Source organism: Cryptomeria japonica, chromosome 1 (assembly GCF_030272615.1).
Source record: "Cryptomeria japonica chromosome 1, Sugi_1.0, whole genome shotgun sequence".
In the NCBI taxonomy this organism is placed as follows: domain Eukaryota; kingdom Viridiplantae; phylum Streptophyta; class Pinopsida; order Cupressales; family Cupressaceae; genus Cryptomeria; species Cryptomeria japonica.
In genome coordinates, this window is record NC_081405.1 from 539,057,627 (window position 1) to 539,076,937 (window position 19,311).

A 19,311-nucleotide genomic window follows, 5' to 3' on the forward strand; every position below is an offset into this window, starting at 1 on the left:
TCGTTCAGATGGCAAATAAAATTAACAATCATGATCTGCGGATCACAAAAGAAACAAACATGCAGAAGTCTTAAATTATTGTAATAGAAAAGGAGGCAGGATATCTATTATATAAAAGTTTACAGTGTAAATGAACATTATTATAACATCCATATTCACTAAGAATACAACTACATTACTTACTATATAAAAAATAGAAGACTATAAGTTCAATGAGCATTATTACTGTCAAAGTTTGCATTAACAATGCTGCGGATTACTTGTCCTGCCTACCAGTTCACTGAATTTCCATGGCCAGTCATGTTACTACCCAATTACCCGTATAGTACTACCCAATTACCCGTATAGTTCCTGCATTTGAACGGGTATGTAAAGAATTTTGGAGTGTTGGATCGCATCTACTTCAATTTCAAAGTAGTGGGTATTCGATGTATAAGCAAAAAGAGCATGGAATATGGTGGATTGTGGAGTAAGAATGGAGGCCCATATACAGAGGGTAAAGTTTGGGAAGTTGGTGTTCAGAAGAGGAACGGAGATTTCATAGGGTAATAAAGAAAGTTCCCTCTACTCTAATTATCTATTGTCTTGTGGATTGTTTGTGGTTTTCCAAATTTGTTTTTCCATCTTTGCATCATCTTAAACCATGTTGATCCATCAAGATGCTGGATTTCTTTTAATGGTGACTGCTAAATTGAACGCCACTTGCTGAGATGGTAAAAAGATAATTGTCTCGTACGCCCAATTGGGCCATCGATTGAAATTTACAGCAATTATATTTAGAACTTTTTTATATTATTTAGTTTTCAGAAATGCATATCCATGTCCATCACACTGAAAGCTCAGAAAAGACATCTTAACAGTCTAGAGTTTCTCTTTTCAAAGTTGAAATTACTTTTCTTTTCTGTTTGCCTGTTAGCCCAGCTTTCTGCAGATTGCAGGTTAAAAACTCCGCTTGAGTGAGGCTTTTGATTCAAATGATGTAGGTATGATAATCTCGTACGAAAGTAATTGTCTTAGCCTGTTGGGTTTTTTATGTGAACTTACATTGACAAGTATTTGTGTTGGTGTACTTGTGGTTCTCACATGTATTCTTTATTTCGTAAAATACATGATAATTCAGACTTCACACTGATCTGTAGCAAAAGGAAGACCACGCAGGATCACAGTAAATGAGTCACTATTTTGATGTTAATATACAGATTTCTGATCATAATTAAGATCTTTCAAAACATATTAACCGTTGTTTCTAATACTATATCAGTCATTACATATCTATACATATAATTAATTCAAAGATGGAGACTGTCAAAAGTTCCTACTGACACTGTGTTCATCAAGATCTTTCCAGCCAATAGATGGATTGATATCTGAAATATTGTCATTGGACCTCACAACCTCCACTGTGAAGTCATTTCCTTCGTTGATGGGGAAGCTTGGACCTTTCTGAAATCCTAGATCCTTCTCCAAAGTCTCAGCTGAATGTTCCCTATTGTATTTCGTATTTTCCGTTTTTGTTGGAGATGAATACTTTTCTGCATCTTTTATGGCTTCACATCCTTGTTTGAAGCCGCTTAGGTGACATATGTATCAAATCTATCACAGGCAATTCAAATCTTTTAATACGTTTTCTGTTCTACTTCTTTAAAACATTTGTTTTAAATGTAGTCACATGTTCGGTTGAAAAACAGAGCAGTCAGCGTACGCTAAATTATGGAGATCTTCTTTCTATTCTGAGTTTTTCTCTTCCTAGCTTATACAGTACAGCTCCATGCAAAATGATACTTGCCTCATTCTCTACTTCTCCTAGCTCCTATTGCTTCTTATTTTCCTTCACCTGTTTCGATTGTAAAATGATGACATACCATTTTGCTTCCTATGTTTCTCTTGATATAACTTTTTTGTTTCCTGTTTATAGTGGCATCATTTTGATTTCCTGGTAATGTGCATTGGTAGATAGGGGGATGTGCCAAAAACCCATCATTTCCTCCCAACTAAGGGCCAGAAGTATTTGAAGGAAAGGTTATTCATACCATGGATTACTCTGTCATAAACAAAACACAGGTCTATGAGCTTCTAAAAGGAGAAACAGTTAGTTATTGTATTTCAGAAATCAGCGTTGGACTTTGTTGTAGAATGTGCTGAGGTAAATCAACGACTGTTTAGATTCATGTTACATACATAATTTGTATGCTTTTCTTTTTGTTTGAATGGATAGACTGATGGATGAGGTAGGAAATCCTGCATAATGGTTTTTAAAACAATGCACTGGACAGTACCCCATTATCATAAATGCTGGGGAGGGCCCTAGTATATTTGTATGGTACATGTTTCACCCAATTTTTACTTGACAAACCTGATAGGGGTTTTCCTGCTGAGCTCAATATCTTACTTATTAGCACCATTGGTACAGTTCTCTGATTCACTGGTATTTTACTTCTGGATCATTCAATCTAGTTTGTTTAAAATATTTCAACAATAATAATGGTTTGTTTTGTAGAAATGGGCAGTGTCCAAGTTTGTGGAGGTTAACCTGCTTTGGAAATTCCCCTTGAGAAAGTATGGGCACATTCCAGATCACAACTTGCTTTAAGAGATATCTTGTCAAATTGCAACACTTCCAAACAAATTGTTTCCAAAAGCAGGGGAACGCCTTATCCAATTTAGAAAAGCATCTACTTGGCGTTGTGTAATTGTAATCTCTACTGTTGTATACTGTGCTTTTCAGCCTATGTAACCTCCCGTTTTCAGCTTAACTTCCAATATATAAAAAATAATTAATTTTAATGCAAATCTCTTGGCCAATAGTAAATCTTATAAGAGGAATTTGAATCTCAGCGACCATAGATTTTATTGATTAATACTAAATAGCAATATGCTATTACAATACATTGTCTCACACGCAGAAGAGGAGGAAATATATGGTAATCTGAAAATGATTTCTACATCTGCATGTAATCAAGGTTGCTGTATGGAGAAAATAGTTCCTGAAACCAGTTCTGTTTTCTCAGTGGTTTCCATCCCATGTCTTCACAAAGATTGTCATTGTCTGATATCTGAAATGTGGCATGACAGGTTTTCCAATAGAAGGGTGTAATTCTCTTCATAAATTTTTCCTGCCTATCTGTGTATGCCTCCATGTCCTTGATACTTGGTAGCACAAATTTGCCTGATAGAAAATGAGCCAGCCATTGAGATCGGATCTCAGAAGAATGAAGATTTGATAGACTCTCTGGATAACCCATGATTGCCATTTGAGGGATTTTTGGATGAATGAGACCCCTGTGTACAAGAGATGACTTTTTCAGACTTTGAGGGCTTCAAATATGTCAACTTGATCTCTAGACAAATATGTAGAAGAAAATAATCAGTGTTAATACCAAACCTGTACAAAGGTATTACACCCTTTGGTTTTTCAAGAACATGTGAAAAATTCTTTGGAAGCAAAGTCTTCAGTTTCTTTTCCCCAGCATAGCCAGTACCCAATACCACCACGTCAGCTTCTACCTCTGTTATATCATCTATTATAATCCCCTTTCTTGAAAAACTCCAAGTAGATGCTTTTCTAAATTGAATAAGGCCTTCCTCTGCTTTTGAAAACAATTTTTCTGGAAGTGTTGCAATTTGACAAGAAGATATCTCTTGAAGAAAGCTGTGACCTGGAACAAGCCCATACTTTCTCAAGGGGAATTTCCAAAGCAGGTAAAACTCCACAAACTTGGAGATTGCCCATCTCTACAAAATGAGAAAAGTATTATCATTATTGCAATAATTTAAAACAAACTTAGACTGAATGATCCAAAAGTAAAATAGTAGCGAGTCAGAGAACTGTACCAATGGTGCAAATAAGTGAGATATTGATCTTAGCAGGAAACCCCTATTAGGTTTGTCAAGTAAAAATTGGGTGAAACGTGTACCATACAAATATACTAAGGGCACTCCCCAGCATTTATGATCGTAGGGAACCGTCCAGTGCACTGTTCTAAAAATCATTGTGCAAGATTTCCCACCTCCTCCTTCCAAAAGAATTCATCCATCAGTCCATCTACTCAAATAAAAAGCAAAGCATACAAAATATGGATGTCATATAAGATCTAAACAGACCTTGATTTGCCTCAGCACATTCTACAGCAAAGTCCAACGCTGATTTCTGAAATCCAATAACTATAACTCTTTTTCCTCTTAGAAGCTCATAGGCCTCTGTTTTGTTTAAGGCAGAGTAATCCATGGTATGCAAAACTTTTCCTTCAAATAGCTCTGGCCCTTTGTTGGGAGGAAATGATGGGATATTGGGCACATCTCCATATCTACCGATGCACATAACCACGAAATCAAAATGATGCCACTGTAGAGAGAACAGGAAACAAAGAAGTTATATTAGGAGAAACATAGCAAGCAAAATGGCGTGTAATCATTTTGAACTTGAAACAGGGAAAGGAAAATAAGAAGCAATAAGAGCAAAGAAAAGTAGAGCATGAGGCAAGTATCATGTTGAATGGGACTGTGTATAAGCTAGTGAGAGAAAAGATCAGAATAGCAAGATCTCCATAGTTTAGCTTACATTAAGCTTGCCTACCGAACACGTAGCTACATAGAAAACAAATGCCTTGAAGTACAGAAAACAGTATCAAAATTTCTCATTTTCTTGTGGTAGATCTGATATAAATGTCAGTCAAGCTACTTCCAACAATGTTGTGAACCCATACAAGATGCAGAAAAAAAATCATCTCCAACAGAAACGCAAAATACAAAATACAGAATACATTTGAGAACCACAAATACACTAAAGCAAATATTTTACTTATAAATGTAAATCCACACCAAAAACCCAACAGGTTAAGATAATTCTGTTCATATGAGATTATGATATCTACATAATTTGCATTAGATTTTAATCTGCAAGCTACAGACAGCTAGGTTAGCAGGAAAACATAAAAAAGAAGGAATGCCGACTTCGAAAAGAGAAATCCTAGACTGTTAGGGAGTTTCTTCTGAGCTTTCAATGTGATTGACATGGATAATGGTATTTTGGAAACTAAGTAATAATAATAAAAAGTTCTGAATATGTTCTGTAAAGTCTGATTGATGGCGCTGTTGAGCTACAGCTCATATGAATTAGTTAGAATTCAACCGAGGACCCTTCATTTGTTGCTTGAGTGATCTATCAATTGAACTACCAATCCCTCAATGGCCAGCCCATTGTCTAGTGGGTATGACTTATTTCCAGCACCCCACCATACACATTGTAACTGCTTGAAGCTCCTAGCTTGACTGTATATCAAATGATACCAAATGTTCAGCTGCAGCTCATACAGACCATTTAAGACTCTAACCTAAGACCTTCCATTTGACATGAGAATGCTCTATCAACTGAACTTCTGACCCTCTATGGCTAGCCCATCATATTTAAACAGACCCACTGGACGCACCATACAATTATTCATCCACCATCTCAGCAAGTGGTCATCAATTTAGCAGTCATTACTAAAAGAAATCCAACATCTTGGTGGATCAACATGGTCTAAGACAATGAAAAGATGGAAAAACAATTTGAAAAAACACAAACAATCCACAACACGATAAACATTTCAAGAAGAGGGAATTTTTCTTACTACCTCTATGGAACCTCCATTCCTCTTCTGAACACCAACTTCCCAAGCTCTACCCTCTGTATATGGGCCTCCATTCTTACTCCACAGTCCACTACATTCCATGCTCTGTTCGCCAATATATCGAATACCCACTACTTTGGAATTGAACTGGATGCGGTCCATCAGACCAAAATTCTCTGCATAGCTGTTCAAATAATCCATAACCTGGGACTGTGTGGGCAATCGGTCTGTAACATGACTTGGCCATGGAAAATCAGTGAACTGGTAGGCAGGACGAGGAGTCTGTAGCGTTGTTGATGCAAATGTTTCCCTCCACACTCCTCCAATTCCTTCCTTGGCTTCGAATACAGTGAGATTCACATCTGTGTTAAGTAAATATTTGAATGCAAGAATTCCACTCATTCCTGCCCCTATAATGCACACCTTTCGGCATCCATCCTTCCTTTCATTTTCTGGACAAGAATTCTCATTGGAGTTGAACATGACTCTGAGGTATAAAGAGAAGTGGAAGGCCTACTATATAAAACAAACTATATAAGGTAAGCAATTGGATTGGTGATAAAGCTGTACTTATAAAGAGTCCATTACGCTTCAATGCCTATTTGTCCAGTGAAGGGAAGGTTGAACCAAATAATTAATAACCATAAATTAAGCAACGTTAAACAACAATTAGCAAAGTGCGCAATATCAGGAAAACTGTAACAGCCAATATCATTGGGTATCGTGGGCAAAGATGCTTATCCACAAATAGCTTATCAGAGTGGAATTCTTGCTGGCTGCAACTGAAATTGTATTCCATTTCAAGGATAATTTTTGTAGAACATCTAAAATCTCACATTTTCTAAAATTATTTTTGATAGCAATTCTAACTCTATTATCAGACTAATCATTTCTCATATGAAATCATGTAATTTCTTCTAACATTTGAATTTGTTTAATCTAATAATTTTTAATTTTTTATATGAAAGTCTTGTTTTTTATATTAAAAACAACAAAAGGGGTTGTTCTTATAACATCCACCGTCTAAAGGTGTTCAAAAATGTCAGCTGCAATTGAAATTGTAATTTTTTTTTAGACGCCAAAAACCTATAATTATACCAATTCTAATTCTATCACCACATTAGTTATTTCTTATATTTATTTAATTAAATCATTTGTCTAAATTTTCATATCAAAATTATATTTTAAATAATCTTACTATTGAGATAATTAATTTAAGATTCCACTTCATTTTTTAATTAAACAATTAAAGCCATTTCTTTGGCCTAATACTTACTTCTATCCATAATCTACAAATAAATAAATAAAAATTCAAATAGTCATAGAATTAATTAAAATACAAAAAGTCAATCACATTCTCTACCATTCATTTTCATACATCTTTAAATCTTCACCATTCTCATAAAGACAACCTTAAAAGTAATTCAAAATCATCTCACTCAATCTCAACCCTCCATCCATAATTAATTTCAACTTCTTTGATGATAATACTGTTAAAGCAATTGAAAATCATCTTAAATCCTAGCCATATACCTTCCTCAATCTCACCATCTCTAATTAGCTTGTTTTGCAAGTTAATGAATCTTAACCTTCTATTTTAATCAAATATCAATTGTCATCCTTAATCAACACATGTACAAATAAACCATCATCCTTAATCAAATCATGGAGCTAATATTTACAAATACATGTAGCTAAAATATTAAGAGCAATCACATATCAAGATCTCTCCATCAACCTATCATCCAAAAATCACATCAGTGGTTATGGAGGTACAATATTATGTTTGATTGTCATGTTTCATCCTTATTTATGACTTCTTTAGTCCATTAGAGGTGTTAGTTTGCTTTGAATAAGGTTTTGTATTTCTATTACATTGTCCTTTATTTGAGTCCATATTTTAACTATCACAATTTTGGTATGCTTAATGGGACCTAATTCGCCTTTCTAACTTTTCATTTGCTAGGTCATTTTAGAGGATTTTTTTGTGTTTTTCGTATCTTTGATGTATTTTCAACAATGACATTTCTATTCTACATTTCAATATCTTTTATTATCATTTAATAACTCCACCTTCTATATACTTGCTAACTTTGTTTTGTTTCTTTTCTTTTTACATATGTTAACCCTCTATTTTGTAGTTAGCATTTTCGCCCTACATTTTAGTACGTGTGCTTCAATTTTCGGATTTAGTCCAACTATTTTGGTGCTTCTTCTCTCTATTTGCTTGCTAACTTTATTTCGTAGATTGTTTTTTGTTGTTGTTTTCTATCTATTATATATTAGTGTTTCTATGGCTACCTATTACTCTAGTGTTTATGTCTCTTCCTTAGTGTCTTCATTCTATATTTCAACATTTTCTACTTTTACTAACCTTCTATTTTCATTTCACCATTTTATCTTTCTTTTTTTTAATGTTTGTGATTACATTTTAGCATTTCTATCTCATGTCTCAATGCAATCCTTTTATTTTTTAGTGTTCTCAACAAAAAATTCAATGTTACATATGGTACTTCCAATGCCTACATTCCATGTGTTGGCATTTTTGCTAATTTTTGAGGCACTTTTGCTTCAATATTGGTGTTGGTAATTCTTGTGGCATGTTTGCTACTTCCAAGGCCTTCATTTCATGATTTGATGTTTCTAATAACCTATTTGACATATCTAATTTAATAGTGACAATTTTGCTAAACCTTGTAAAGTTTTTTTCATTTTGTTTGTTGGTTGATTTCCTTCAAAGAACATAGTGTTGGCAATATGTGTTGTCATTGATGTCAAAGCAATGAGGAGAATGCCAAAGCAATGGGGAGATTGATGGGGAGATTGTTGGCAATGTTGTCATTTGTCACCAACTTGTAGCTTGTATATTGATGATATGGTTTGTCAAAATATGAGGAGATAGTTGTCATTGGTTGTAATGGCTCTTTGTTGTGGATGTCCACCATCTTGGTGTCTAATGTTCTCACTCAGTAAGGATGTTTTTTCATGGCCTCGATACTCTTGATCAGGCAAATGTTGTTTCCAAAATGTTTGCAGTATAATGAGGTGTGATATGCAGGAAAGAGTATTTAAATTCTGGTTGGAAGAATTCTTTGCATTCCTTTGCATTTGATGACATGGTCTTACAAATTGGAACATAATGGTTATGCTTTGTGGACACTTCACTTATATCATTTCAGGTCCTCGATATTGCAACTAGTGAGGCTAGTGATTGTTGTTTGCTAATAGTTTGGCTATCTGACAAGATTGGATTTGATTGGTCCATAAAATATTCTGCATTGATGGTTTTGTGGCTGCGGCTTGGAGACATTCTTGTAATATTTTTTCTTCATATTTGTTTAAGTTTCAAGTGTTGAAGTGTTTCACAAGTATGCTTATTGATGTTATGTTTAGGGCTATGTTTCTTGGCATTCTAGTAATGAAGTGTTGTGTATCTATTTGTGTTGTTTCAGCATGTTTTGAACTGATAGTAAAAAAGAGGTGTTTGGTAATGATGTTGGATGTTCAAGGAATGTCCCTATATGATTCCCATGATGATTAGTTGATTTGGTTGGTGTTGCATTGTGTCTAATGTTAGTGCTCTTGGTAACTTGTAGTTGACTGGCTAAAAGAGTTTCTTATGGTGATTGCACTATGATCCTGATGGTTTGTGCCAGCCTTGGAGATTGTGTTAAGTTGGATTTGGGTCCTACTATAGCTTGTGGGATCCGCATTTAGTCATTTCACTTAATAGATGTATTTTTTGGGCGATTTATTATGTGTTGTATGTTTATTCTACACATTATCTTGTGGCCAACTTGGGAGGATGTGCACTAGCTTGTATGTACATTGAAGATGTTTAGAAAGATGTGATATGATATTTTTAGGTCCTCTCTATCTCCTAGATAGGACTACATTCACCACATTTATGTTTTGGTGGCCAAATTTAGAGGACCTATGCTTGTACTTTATTCTTGCTAATCTAATTGATATTTGCAATGAAGAAGATGACATATATAATCTAAGATCAAATAGATGTTGATGATGTGAATGTGTGTGTCTGTTGTGCCTACATGATCATGTCTTTTGTAGAGTTAGTGGTGCGAAGTTTTGGCAAAAGAGGTGAGTGGTGATTGTAGTGAAGTTGATTGCTTGGGATAGAGATTCAAGGACAACTTCATAATTGGAGGTTGTTAGAGGTAGTGTTGTTGAATGTCCATTCATTTTTTATTCATAAGTTCATGTACCTTGCATAGAGAAAGTGGGTCTTCTAGGAACTTTTGTATCTTGCCCTGAGGCAATGGGTCTTAGCCTGCAAGTCCTTTGTATCTTGCCCTAGGATAGTGCATCTCAATCTGCAAGTCCTTTTAGGGAGCAATGTTCTTCCCTGGCAATGAGCCTAAAACAAATTTGATTTCATATATAGTAAGTTGATTCTCATTGTGATTTTTTCTTATTTAGGTTTTCCACGTAAATATTGTGTTCTGTTGTGTATGATGATTTACTATTTTATCTTTTCATTGTTGTTGATAAGGTTAAGATTAAGTTGGTAGTGATTTGTGAAATGAAGTTTTAAGTTTTTTCTTTGGACTGATTCACCCCCCCTCTTAATCCTAAGGTGTGTTCAACACATAGCTTTTGCATGTACACAATCAAATTCTCTGGTTCTTTTTGGCAAATCAAAAATCAATTATGCGAATTATAACCATCCACGTGTTTCTATTTTACAAATTCTTCTCTAGGGTATATTTTTCTATTTTTCATGTCATCCTAACCCTCCTTTTAAAAGTATTTTATTAAAGCTAAAATCCTACATACTGTGAATATTTTATATTTGTAGCTATTGTTTGTTAAAAGTTGATTTTCTTAAGCACATGAAAACATTTAAATTTTCTTGAAAGGGAATTAATCTTTTTTTGTGAAAATGTTAATAGAGCGGCTGTCTATGTTCTCTTTTTGTACCAAAAGATGATCTTGAAAGATAAAATATAACCGTTTTGTTTGTTTTGTCATTGTGTTGTCTTTGTTACTTGGTTGTGTATGCTCTCATCTTGTGCCTTAAATATAACCATATTGTTTGTTGTGTCATTATGCTATCTTCATGATGTGTTTATGTTGTGTCATTATGCTATCTTTGTGACTTGGTTATGTATGCTTGCCTCTCATGTTGTAAAGAGATCTTGAGGATTAAAAATAGCTTCTTCAATGCATCACCCAAAGGCCTTGTGAATGATCTTTCCTTACACTTTGAGTGATCTTGAAAATCAATGACAATTTCTTTACTTTTTATATTTATTAGGGGTTTAGTAGCTTGGGATTTTATCATCAAGCACTAGCCCAAAGCCTATGTTTTGGCAGGTTGTTTAAATTTTAATAAGGGACTAGTATTTTGCACTAAACTAGCATCCACATTATAGCTTTCCAAGTGGGGGAGGAGGGAGATTACCTTCTCAATCCAAGCCATTAGTAAACACCCTTGCCACATGGATTTGGGCCTCATGTTCCTTTAAGTATAGTGAGAGATCCTTAATTTTGAACCTTGTATAAACCTATAATAGAGAACCTCTTGATCATTTGTAACTTGTGATGTAATGATAAGAGGTTAACCCTCAAAATTTACTCATTGTATACCTTTGGAAACTTAGTAGTGGACTAAAAGTATAGTCCCAACCCCCCATTGTAGTGCTTTAATATATTTGGCTAACACTATTTAGAAGCAAATTAAGGTATTATTGATGGGCTCACGAGACAAGCAACCCTACTTGAAAAGATATAAGCTATTTTTGTGTATAATTTGTCTTCCATTCCCCTGTGAAAATCCTATATAAAACAAAAATAACACTAACCTAATAAAAGAAAAACCCATTTACCCTTGGTTTGACAAGTTCATCAATCAAGTTAGCAATCCATTTGAAGATGATATCATTTTATCCTTGAGAAAATATAATGATGACCCTTTTATATCATTTAGATCTAAACATGGCCATGCCCAAGTTGGTCCATCCCCACCCCATTACCTATATGACCTAATTTCAAAACACCTTAGAATGAGGGGACAAATTCTTCCTAGGTCCCCATGTTAGAACCATGTACAATTTCATAAACCAATAACATGCCAATTTACTAGCTACCACATGAACCAAAATCAAACATCCATTATTCATCCTCTCACCAACCTTGGAAATGGAAACACCATTCTAGGACAAAACCCTTAAATTAATTCATGTTTGAATTCCAAACCCTCAAAAAGAACATTAAATCTTTATCCTTCTATGAAATTCCTTTATCACTCAAACTTTCAATAACCGGTTGAGAATCTAATCAACAATCTTATCAATCATCTAATACTACCTTATCCGAATAATGTGCAAAAAAAATTATCCCATGATTACTAGCTATGAAGGATCACCATTAAAATAGAAAGAGAAAATATGAGAATTCTCGCAACAGCCCAATCCATAGCCATCATTCTTTAGAAAGTACAAGTGAATCATTGAAAAAAATATTGGGTTATGTATTAACAAAGGTATATAATGGAAATGTTATGGATTGGGACCAAAGATCTCTATGGTACTATGGGCTTACTACATAATAAATAAAATATTTTGTTCTATATGGTTTAGATGTGACACTGTAGATATAGTAGATGGTTGCCAACTTAAGGTTATCAATCCCTACAAGGATGAATGAATAATAATCCATAAGAGAAAGGTTTATAAAGTTGGAAAAACTAAATGAAAAAATAATAATTATAGATACAATCAAACACAAGAGGATATAAGGAACAAAGTATGACATGATTAAAATATTAGAAACAAATAGCTAGAACTTGGAAAAAAAATATTTCTATATGATAATAAGTTTAAAAACCTAGGAAAATTGAAATTGTGACGACTTAGCTTATATCACATAGATCATATACAAAAGACATGGTTTATAATTTTAAAAAATCTAATCAATGATTATTAAGTGGTTATGTAAATGAAACTCGGTTAAAACCTTATTATGATAAGTATGGAAGCTCAAGTGAGATAGTAGGTGTAAATAGAACACCATTTATAAAATATTTTATAAATGCATTCGAGTTGGTTTCAAGTGAATTGAGAAGTTTCTACGACACAAATGAGAAATGACCATAAAATTCAAATGAAAAAATGTAATATAAAATTAATGAATAAACTCAATGGTGATGTGAATAAAGTAAATGGAAAAATTCTAAAAAGAGAACTTAAGTAGATGACAAATTCACTAAAAAGTATTAACTGCAAGTGTGGAGTAAGTAGTGTAAGCGCTAAAGTAGCTAAGAGAAAGAATAAGAGTTTCTAAGTTAGGGTTTGAACATAGTACATTAGACTAAAAAAACAAAAAGGGTCAATGGTAGGTACTTTCATGTTAGTGTTCATAGAAGTGAAGGATACCAAAAGACCCATTACAAGTCATTCTCATGGAAGGAAATGGTGATGAACCCAAACGAGTATTCTATAATAAGTATGTAAGAAAATATGTACATGTGAAGATCATGTAGATGAAATAATACAAATTTGTAGAGGAAAGTAAAGTCATAAAGACGCGCCTAATAGTCATGAATATTAATAAAAATAAATAGACATTAGAAAGTTGAAGCTAAATGAATGGGAATAAGTTATGAGCTTCAAGGATAAGTATAAGCATAAGCGGATAAGATTAATGTTGAATTTATCCACAAAATTGTCATATATATGGATTGAATATTTCACATAATGAAAGAGGCAATCAGAGCATAGTATTTAGCTTCAAATGTGGAGAAAAATTATTTAAAAACTTTGATATGGGAAATATTTAAAGTAATATTTTTTACTATTAAACAAAATCCACAACCCTAGAGTTTAGTTACACAACAAAAAGTACAACTTGTCAAAATCTACCACACCAATAAGGATGATTTAACAACTAATGCATGCATATACACCATATGATATGATCATAAATAAGAAGGAATTTGATCAATGTGAAACCATATGAGAGAATTGTGAATAATCTCAACAACAACAAAAAGGGCCATCATAAATTGTAAATAAGTCATGATAGTAAATATGCATTTATCATAATTGTACCCCACTCTTTGCGAGCCTTGTATTTTGACTACTATTGGGAGGTTTCACATTGATAGCATGGTGTATTTGTGGTATCTAGGTAGTAGTTTAATATTTTATTGGATAACTCATATACATAGTTAAATAGAAAATAGATATATATTAAGTGACAAATTTTTTGTGGATTTTGCATAGTTTTGTTAGATGATATCATAGAATAGATAGATGTGACATATGTTGATTAGAACAATAATCCATTTTATTTAGATCTTTTAGCAACAATAGAGCTAGTATGCCTCAAGGATGAGCCATAATTTAAGGGATGATGTTGGGAGATTATAAAATTGACATAGGAATTAATATGTTCATTTGAAAATCCAAAAGGGAGGTTGGATATATCCCCATGAGGTTAAAATCCTAGTAACTTAATGGAGGATGATGGTAAAAATCCATAAGGATGAGCTAGAAGCTAAGTCTTGTAGGATAAACTTCTTGTATGTCATAACAAGCCAAAAGGTATTGTGGGCCCTAGGAAGTAAGTTGTAGTAGTATCAAATGCTTTGTGGTAATTCCCACTAGTTAAAAATGTATAAGGATGAGTTTAGAGACACATCCCTATATATAGATAAGTTATAATAGTAAGATATTGCATTATAAATGATGTAGGACGAAAAGTAATAAGAGGACTAAAAAGGAACATGTAATTTGAGAATATTTATTTAATAGTGAGTAACCAAAGAATACATGATGTATACATCTATGCTTGTGCTATGAAACATCATATATAAGGCTAATTGTATAAATAAAGATATGAATGAATTTATCGTATGATATGAATGACTACAATATTTATTTATTTATTTTTAATATATGTTAATATACCATTTTTTTATTTTATTTTATTTCTTATTTGCTGATGTTGAGGTTGAGTTTTTGACATGAATAATCTAGACCTTGGGTTTGTATTCATCGTTAGTAATGCTGAATCTATGTGTTGTATAGTTGGAGATCTATAAGTTTTATGTTTCTCTTGGTTTTAGTGGAAGCATTTATCATCTTTTTCTATTAGCTCGATATTTCATATGTGTGTTGTCTTTGTGGGTTGTTTGTACCTATATGTTGAATGAAAAACTCCTGAGTAGATATTTAGTGTGTTGTTGATGTCTTGTTGTAGTAGGCTCTTATTATTGGATACCATAAAGTTGTAGATTATACTTGGTTAGCCAATTCAACCATCAAGGTGAATTAGTATGTTCATTACAAGAAAATAGATAAATACATATTTGAAGTCCTTATAATAGTTATAATTTAGGACATGTAGTAGTTGAGTATGGTGTCATTAAAGGCTCTAGATCATGGTTCACTAGAAGCTTTATATGGTTACATAATTCTTAGTATCTTATTCATTTGAGATCATGGTTTTACCTTACCTTTTGGGACCTCCTTGTGTTGTGGTTGAGTTCTTTGATTGTGTGAAGGTCATGGGTGATCTTTAATTAGGATATGTTTATCACGAGGCTGAGTGTAGCTAAAATCATGTCCAGTGGGGACTTTGATAGTGATACTGATCTATCATTTTGTGATGGATGATCGTCTACAAGATCTTGGTTTCACGAGAAGCTTTTGTATATTGCCTCATGTGAGCATTGCGAGTTTTTTGATAGTTCCTTATTCTAACATTAGAGAATGGTTATCTTCATTTTTATGAGAATGTGGATATTGTTTTGCCATGGAGCGCTCTTAGGGACGTGGCTAAACTCCAGTTCCAAAAAGTGGTTATAAAACTCATGTTATTGACTTTTTTGAAAATTTTCGAAAAATCAAAGTCGCAGCTAGTTTTGTTGATCACGATCAACAATCTGTAGTTTTTGACAAATTTCGTGTTATTGACTTTTTGTGACTTTTTGGAGCCAATTTAGCTGCGATCCGCTTTTAGATCTTTTGGTTGATATGCAACTATACGTAAATCATGATGTCAAGACAAGTTCTTGGATTCTATAATGATCATATAATGGAGGCTTTGGAGGTGGTTTGTAGTAAATTTCTAGATGACTATTGTGGTCCTTTTAGAGTACGAGTCTTTGGTGATAATGGAGTTGTAGTTAGAGTTTAATTAGCACATGATGATTAGTTGTGCACCTATTTATTATATTTGGCAAGGTTAGATCTCTAGCTTTTTCGAGATCATTTTTTTTGGAATAGTGTCTCTTATCTTGGTTTTAGGTGAAGGACTAATGAGCCTACATCTAGAGTTGAACACGAGTTTGTCGTGGACTTATTAAGAAGATTTTATTTTATTGATGGAATAATCTTGTTCTCAACTCTTGATCCACTTAATAGTACCACCTCTTTTTTACATACATTCTTTCTTATTGTCTACTAATGTGTATAAATCTTTAATTGAAGAGTCACTTATGAGGACTATTTTGATTAGAGTTCTTTGAAGAACTTATGAGAGCTGAGATAATAAGAGTACGGATTGTAATGGACCACTACCTTTGAAAATTCTTGCAATACTCTTATGACAATGTGGAAAAAGAAACGTAATTGAGCGAAAAAGGACGGCAAGCTTAGTGATACTCCCCGTCAGATTATCACACGGTCTCTTGCAGGTGGACAACTATGACTAAATCACGCGTCTAATGACGTAAATAATTTAAATTTTCTGTTTGTCACCGAAAGGTCTCATTGTATGGACCGCTAGGAATTAGTCTCAAATTAAGCTCGTAAACATCACCAAAATAATAGACTATTTTGGGGAAAAAACAAAAGAATTATGGTTTGCAATAGTTTATGTAAATTGATGTGTTATATCTAAAGAAACATTAAGTCAATTCAAAGTAGTTGCAAGCACCTATTATGAGGTGGCACTTCTAGAAACTTTTACATTTATTTTTATTATATGTTTTTTTTAATTATGAGTCTTTAATATAAAGACAAAAATTATAATAAGAATAAATATGGAGCATAATGGTATCAATTAATCTTTGAAAATTCAAATAGAAAGAAGACAAATCTTAAGAAAAATAAGATGAATTGTTTAAATCTCATAGACAAGGTATAAACCCTTGTAATCATGAGAATTGTGCATGCTATGAATATCAGAGGTATTTCTCGTCGTTAAGCTAAAAGGTGAAACGAAAGGAAAACCAATTAACGGAAAGAATAACAAAGCTGGCAGGGAAGGCATCCTAGAAATGAGAACACCAACAAAGAGAACCCTAGTAGAAATCAAGAAACTAAAGAAGCATTCTGCTAGTGTTGGAAATCAGAAGAAGATTGATTGTTGAAATGATCAATCAAAATTTTGGAGTCATATTCCAAAATAATATGAGAAACATACTTTATCTTAGCTACTAAAAGAGCTTGATGAATGGTAATAACATTAACAAAGTTATTTGAAGCTACTCCAAGACTACGATCAGACCAAAAGTTAACCTTGCCATTATGGTCACAACAAACACCTCCCATGCTAGCATTTCTAGGATTGCCTTTTGAAGGTCCATCGACTTTAAGGTGGTAAAGCTATGCTCTTAGGAGGAAAGGATCTCCTTATAGTTTGCGTCTATTTTTTATTTTTCTAATAATGTGTCTCTATTATTTATGAATGCTTGAAGTATTTACATGTGAAGTAGTTCTTTAGATTGTTGAGATTTGATTTGGTCAAAGGTTTACAAATTCTAATATGGTATCAATACATTGATAAGTAATTTTTGCTATATTTTGTATTCCATTTGTATGCTATCATAATATTTTCATAGAGGTGGTCTTCAAATATTGAGTCACAAAAGCTTTGTGAGTGAAATTGAAGTATATCATTTGTATCCAGAAAATATTTGAAACTTTTATAATGTCTCTTGTTTTCCTTGAAAAGGAGCTATGGTAATTGAAAGACATAATCTTGAATCCTAAGAATTTATTAAAAAATGTGTTTTTTTAAAGTAACATTTATTTGAGGAGGGAGGGGTTTTATTAAAAAATAAGGATATATATATACATATAAATAACAAGTTAATTAAAACCTCTTTTATAATATTTTGGTTGCATTTTGTAGGAGGGTATCTTGAAAATGAAAGGGGACTTTATAAAAATTAGAAACACTTCACAACATAATTAAAATTTTATGTTTGGTTATTTTTATTTGTATGATGTTTTAAAAAAATTAAAAAATCAAAAGAGGGAAAAAAGGATGGCTTAAGTGATATTCCTTGCTCACCTAATTATATGTTGTGCGCTTCCCAAAACCACATTCTCCTTTTCCCCATCTTGCCTTTCCAAGATGGTGCTATCTAAACCCTACCCATATAGCATGAATGTCCAAAAAATAGAAAGTACCATTTAGCATCACATAGCTAAAGGTCAATGCCAATCCCTACCATGCACATGGTGACTACTATATCCATGACCATAATAGTTGCTTCTTATAGCGGTTTGTATTTTTAGTTTCTTTGAAAGAATCTTCAACACCTCTTAGCATCTAGCCTATATTGCTTTCACATCTATTGCCCTACACAACTCCACTACTCATAGGCATACCACCGACCTTATTGTAGTGTCAGAAAATGCAAACCCTTGCAATTTTGGACTACACAAAACCTCTATTTTAGCTTGAGATAGTGTAGCATCCTAAAATTGCACCCCTATACAATTTTGACTGCATTTGGGTCCCTACCTTAGTGTTTGTGCCCCTACACCTGACTGGGACCTAATTCTGCTCATATCACTCAAGTATGACTACATTTTTTATTTTTGCACCAATTGTTCACCTTGACCTAGCCCTAAATTGGGGTAGGACCAAAGCACCAAGTCCTAGTCTAAATTAGGACCAGGGAGCCACACTTTGGTCCTCCCTAATTTGGCCCCTTTTAAAACCCTTTTTCTATTTCAAATTTGAGCAAGAAACCCAGCTCCGTGTAAACTCATGTTAGAAAATTAGCAAGTATGAAAGGAGAATTTCCCCTCTCATTTGCGCATCCACATACATGAAATTAAATTCAACATCAAGCATTCAAGCATTCATTCAAACATTCATGCAATTGAGCAAGTAATCAGTCTTCCTTCAAGCCTTGGAGCAGCAACAAAGTCAAGATACAAGCATTGAATTGGAGATTTACATCCTATTTTATCAAAGACTTCATGAAACCCTAATCCTGTGTGGAGACAAACAAAAATTCACAAGGAGGTATATCATTTGGTTTTTAGTCATTATTCAACATCTCCCTCAAGAGGAGAATCTTGAATTACAACAATTCAATTATCTTTTATCTCTATTTCATGGTTAATTCCAAAACTAGGGTTTGACTTAGGCAAGACCCTATTCCCAACCTATTTCCCTTTCTTTCTGGGTGCAATAAATAGGTACGAAGTTGTGATCTTCAGAATCAACATTATTTGCAGAGATGAATCAACCCCTTTTGGTGTGCAAAAGGTTTGGAGGTGTAAAGTGGAAAATTGGATCCTAGTGACTCCCCACCTAGGAGAAAGAAAGGAAGCCACTAGGATGAAATTTACATTCAAAAGAGGGGTTGAGTCCACTAGATCCAAATCCTAGGGAAACAAGGATGTGAATTCCAAGTGGATTGCAAAGGTTGAAGTGTGATTTACCCTCTTTTGTAAATGAGAAAGGTGACTTGTTGACTATGTGGAAAAGA

General features: G+C 33.5%; 1 protein-coding gene and 1 pseudogene across 1 annotated transcript; one reads left to right on the plus strand and one right to left on the minus strand.

Annotated features, from left to right (window-relative positions):
* Positions 1-447: 447 nt before the first annotated feature.
* LOC131044873 (probable flavin-containing monooxygenase 1) lies at positions 448-2,734 on the plus strand (annotated as a pseudogene).
* An 89-nt stretch (positions 2,735-2,823) lies between these two features.
* Positions 2,824-6,213, minus strand: LOC131044952 (probable flavin-containing monooxygenase 1). The gene is made up of 5 exons (XM_057978447.2): positions 5,613-6,213; positions 4,102-4,342; positions 3,832-4,013; positions 3,383-3,732; positions 2,824-3,279 (listed from the first exon to the last, which is right to left on the minus strand). Exons 1-5 carry the CDS (start codon positions 6,090-6,092, stop codon positions 2,940-2,942), a joined length of 1,593 nt encoding a protein of 530 aa, XP_057834430.2. The 5' UTR covers positions 6,093-6,213; the 3' UTR covers positions 2,824-2,939.
* Between the last annotated feature and the right edge of the window lie 13,098 nt (positions 6,214-19,311).

Bases quoted from the DNA above. Each gene is read 5' to 3' on its own strand.
- LOC131044952 (XM_057978447.2), bottom strand. From the start codon at position 6,092: ATGTTCAACTCCAATGAGAATTCTTGTCCAGAAAATGAAAGGAAGGAT. The intron at 4,343-5,612 runs GTAGTAAGAAAA...TTCTCTCTACAG, and splicing joins GGAATGGAGGTTCCATAGAG to TGGCATCATTTTGATTTCGT. The intron at 3,280-3,382 runs GTTTGGTATTAA...TCTTGTACACAG, and splicing joins GGTGTAATACCTTTGTACAG to GGGTCTCATTCATCCAAAAA.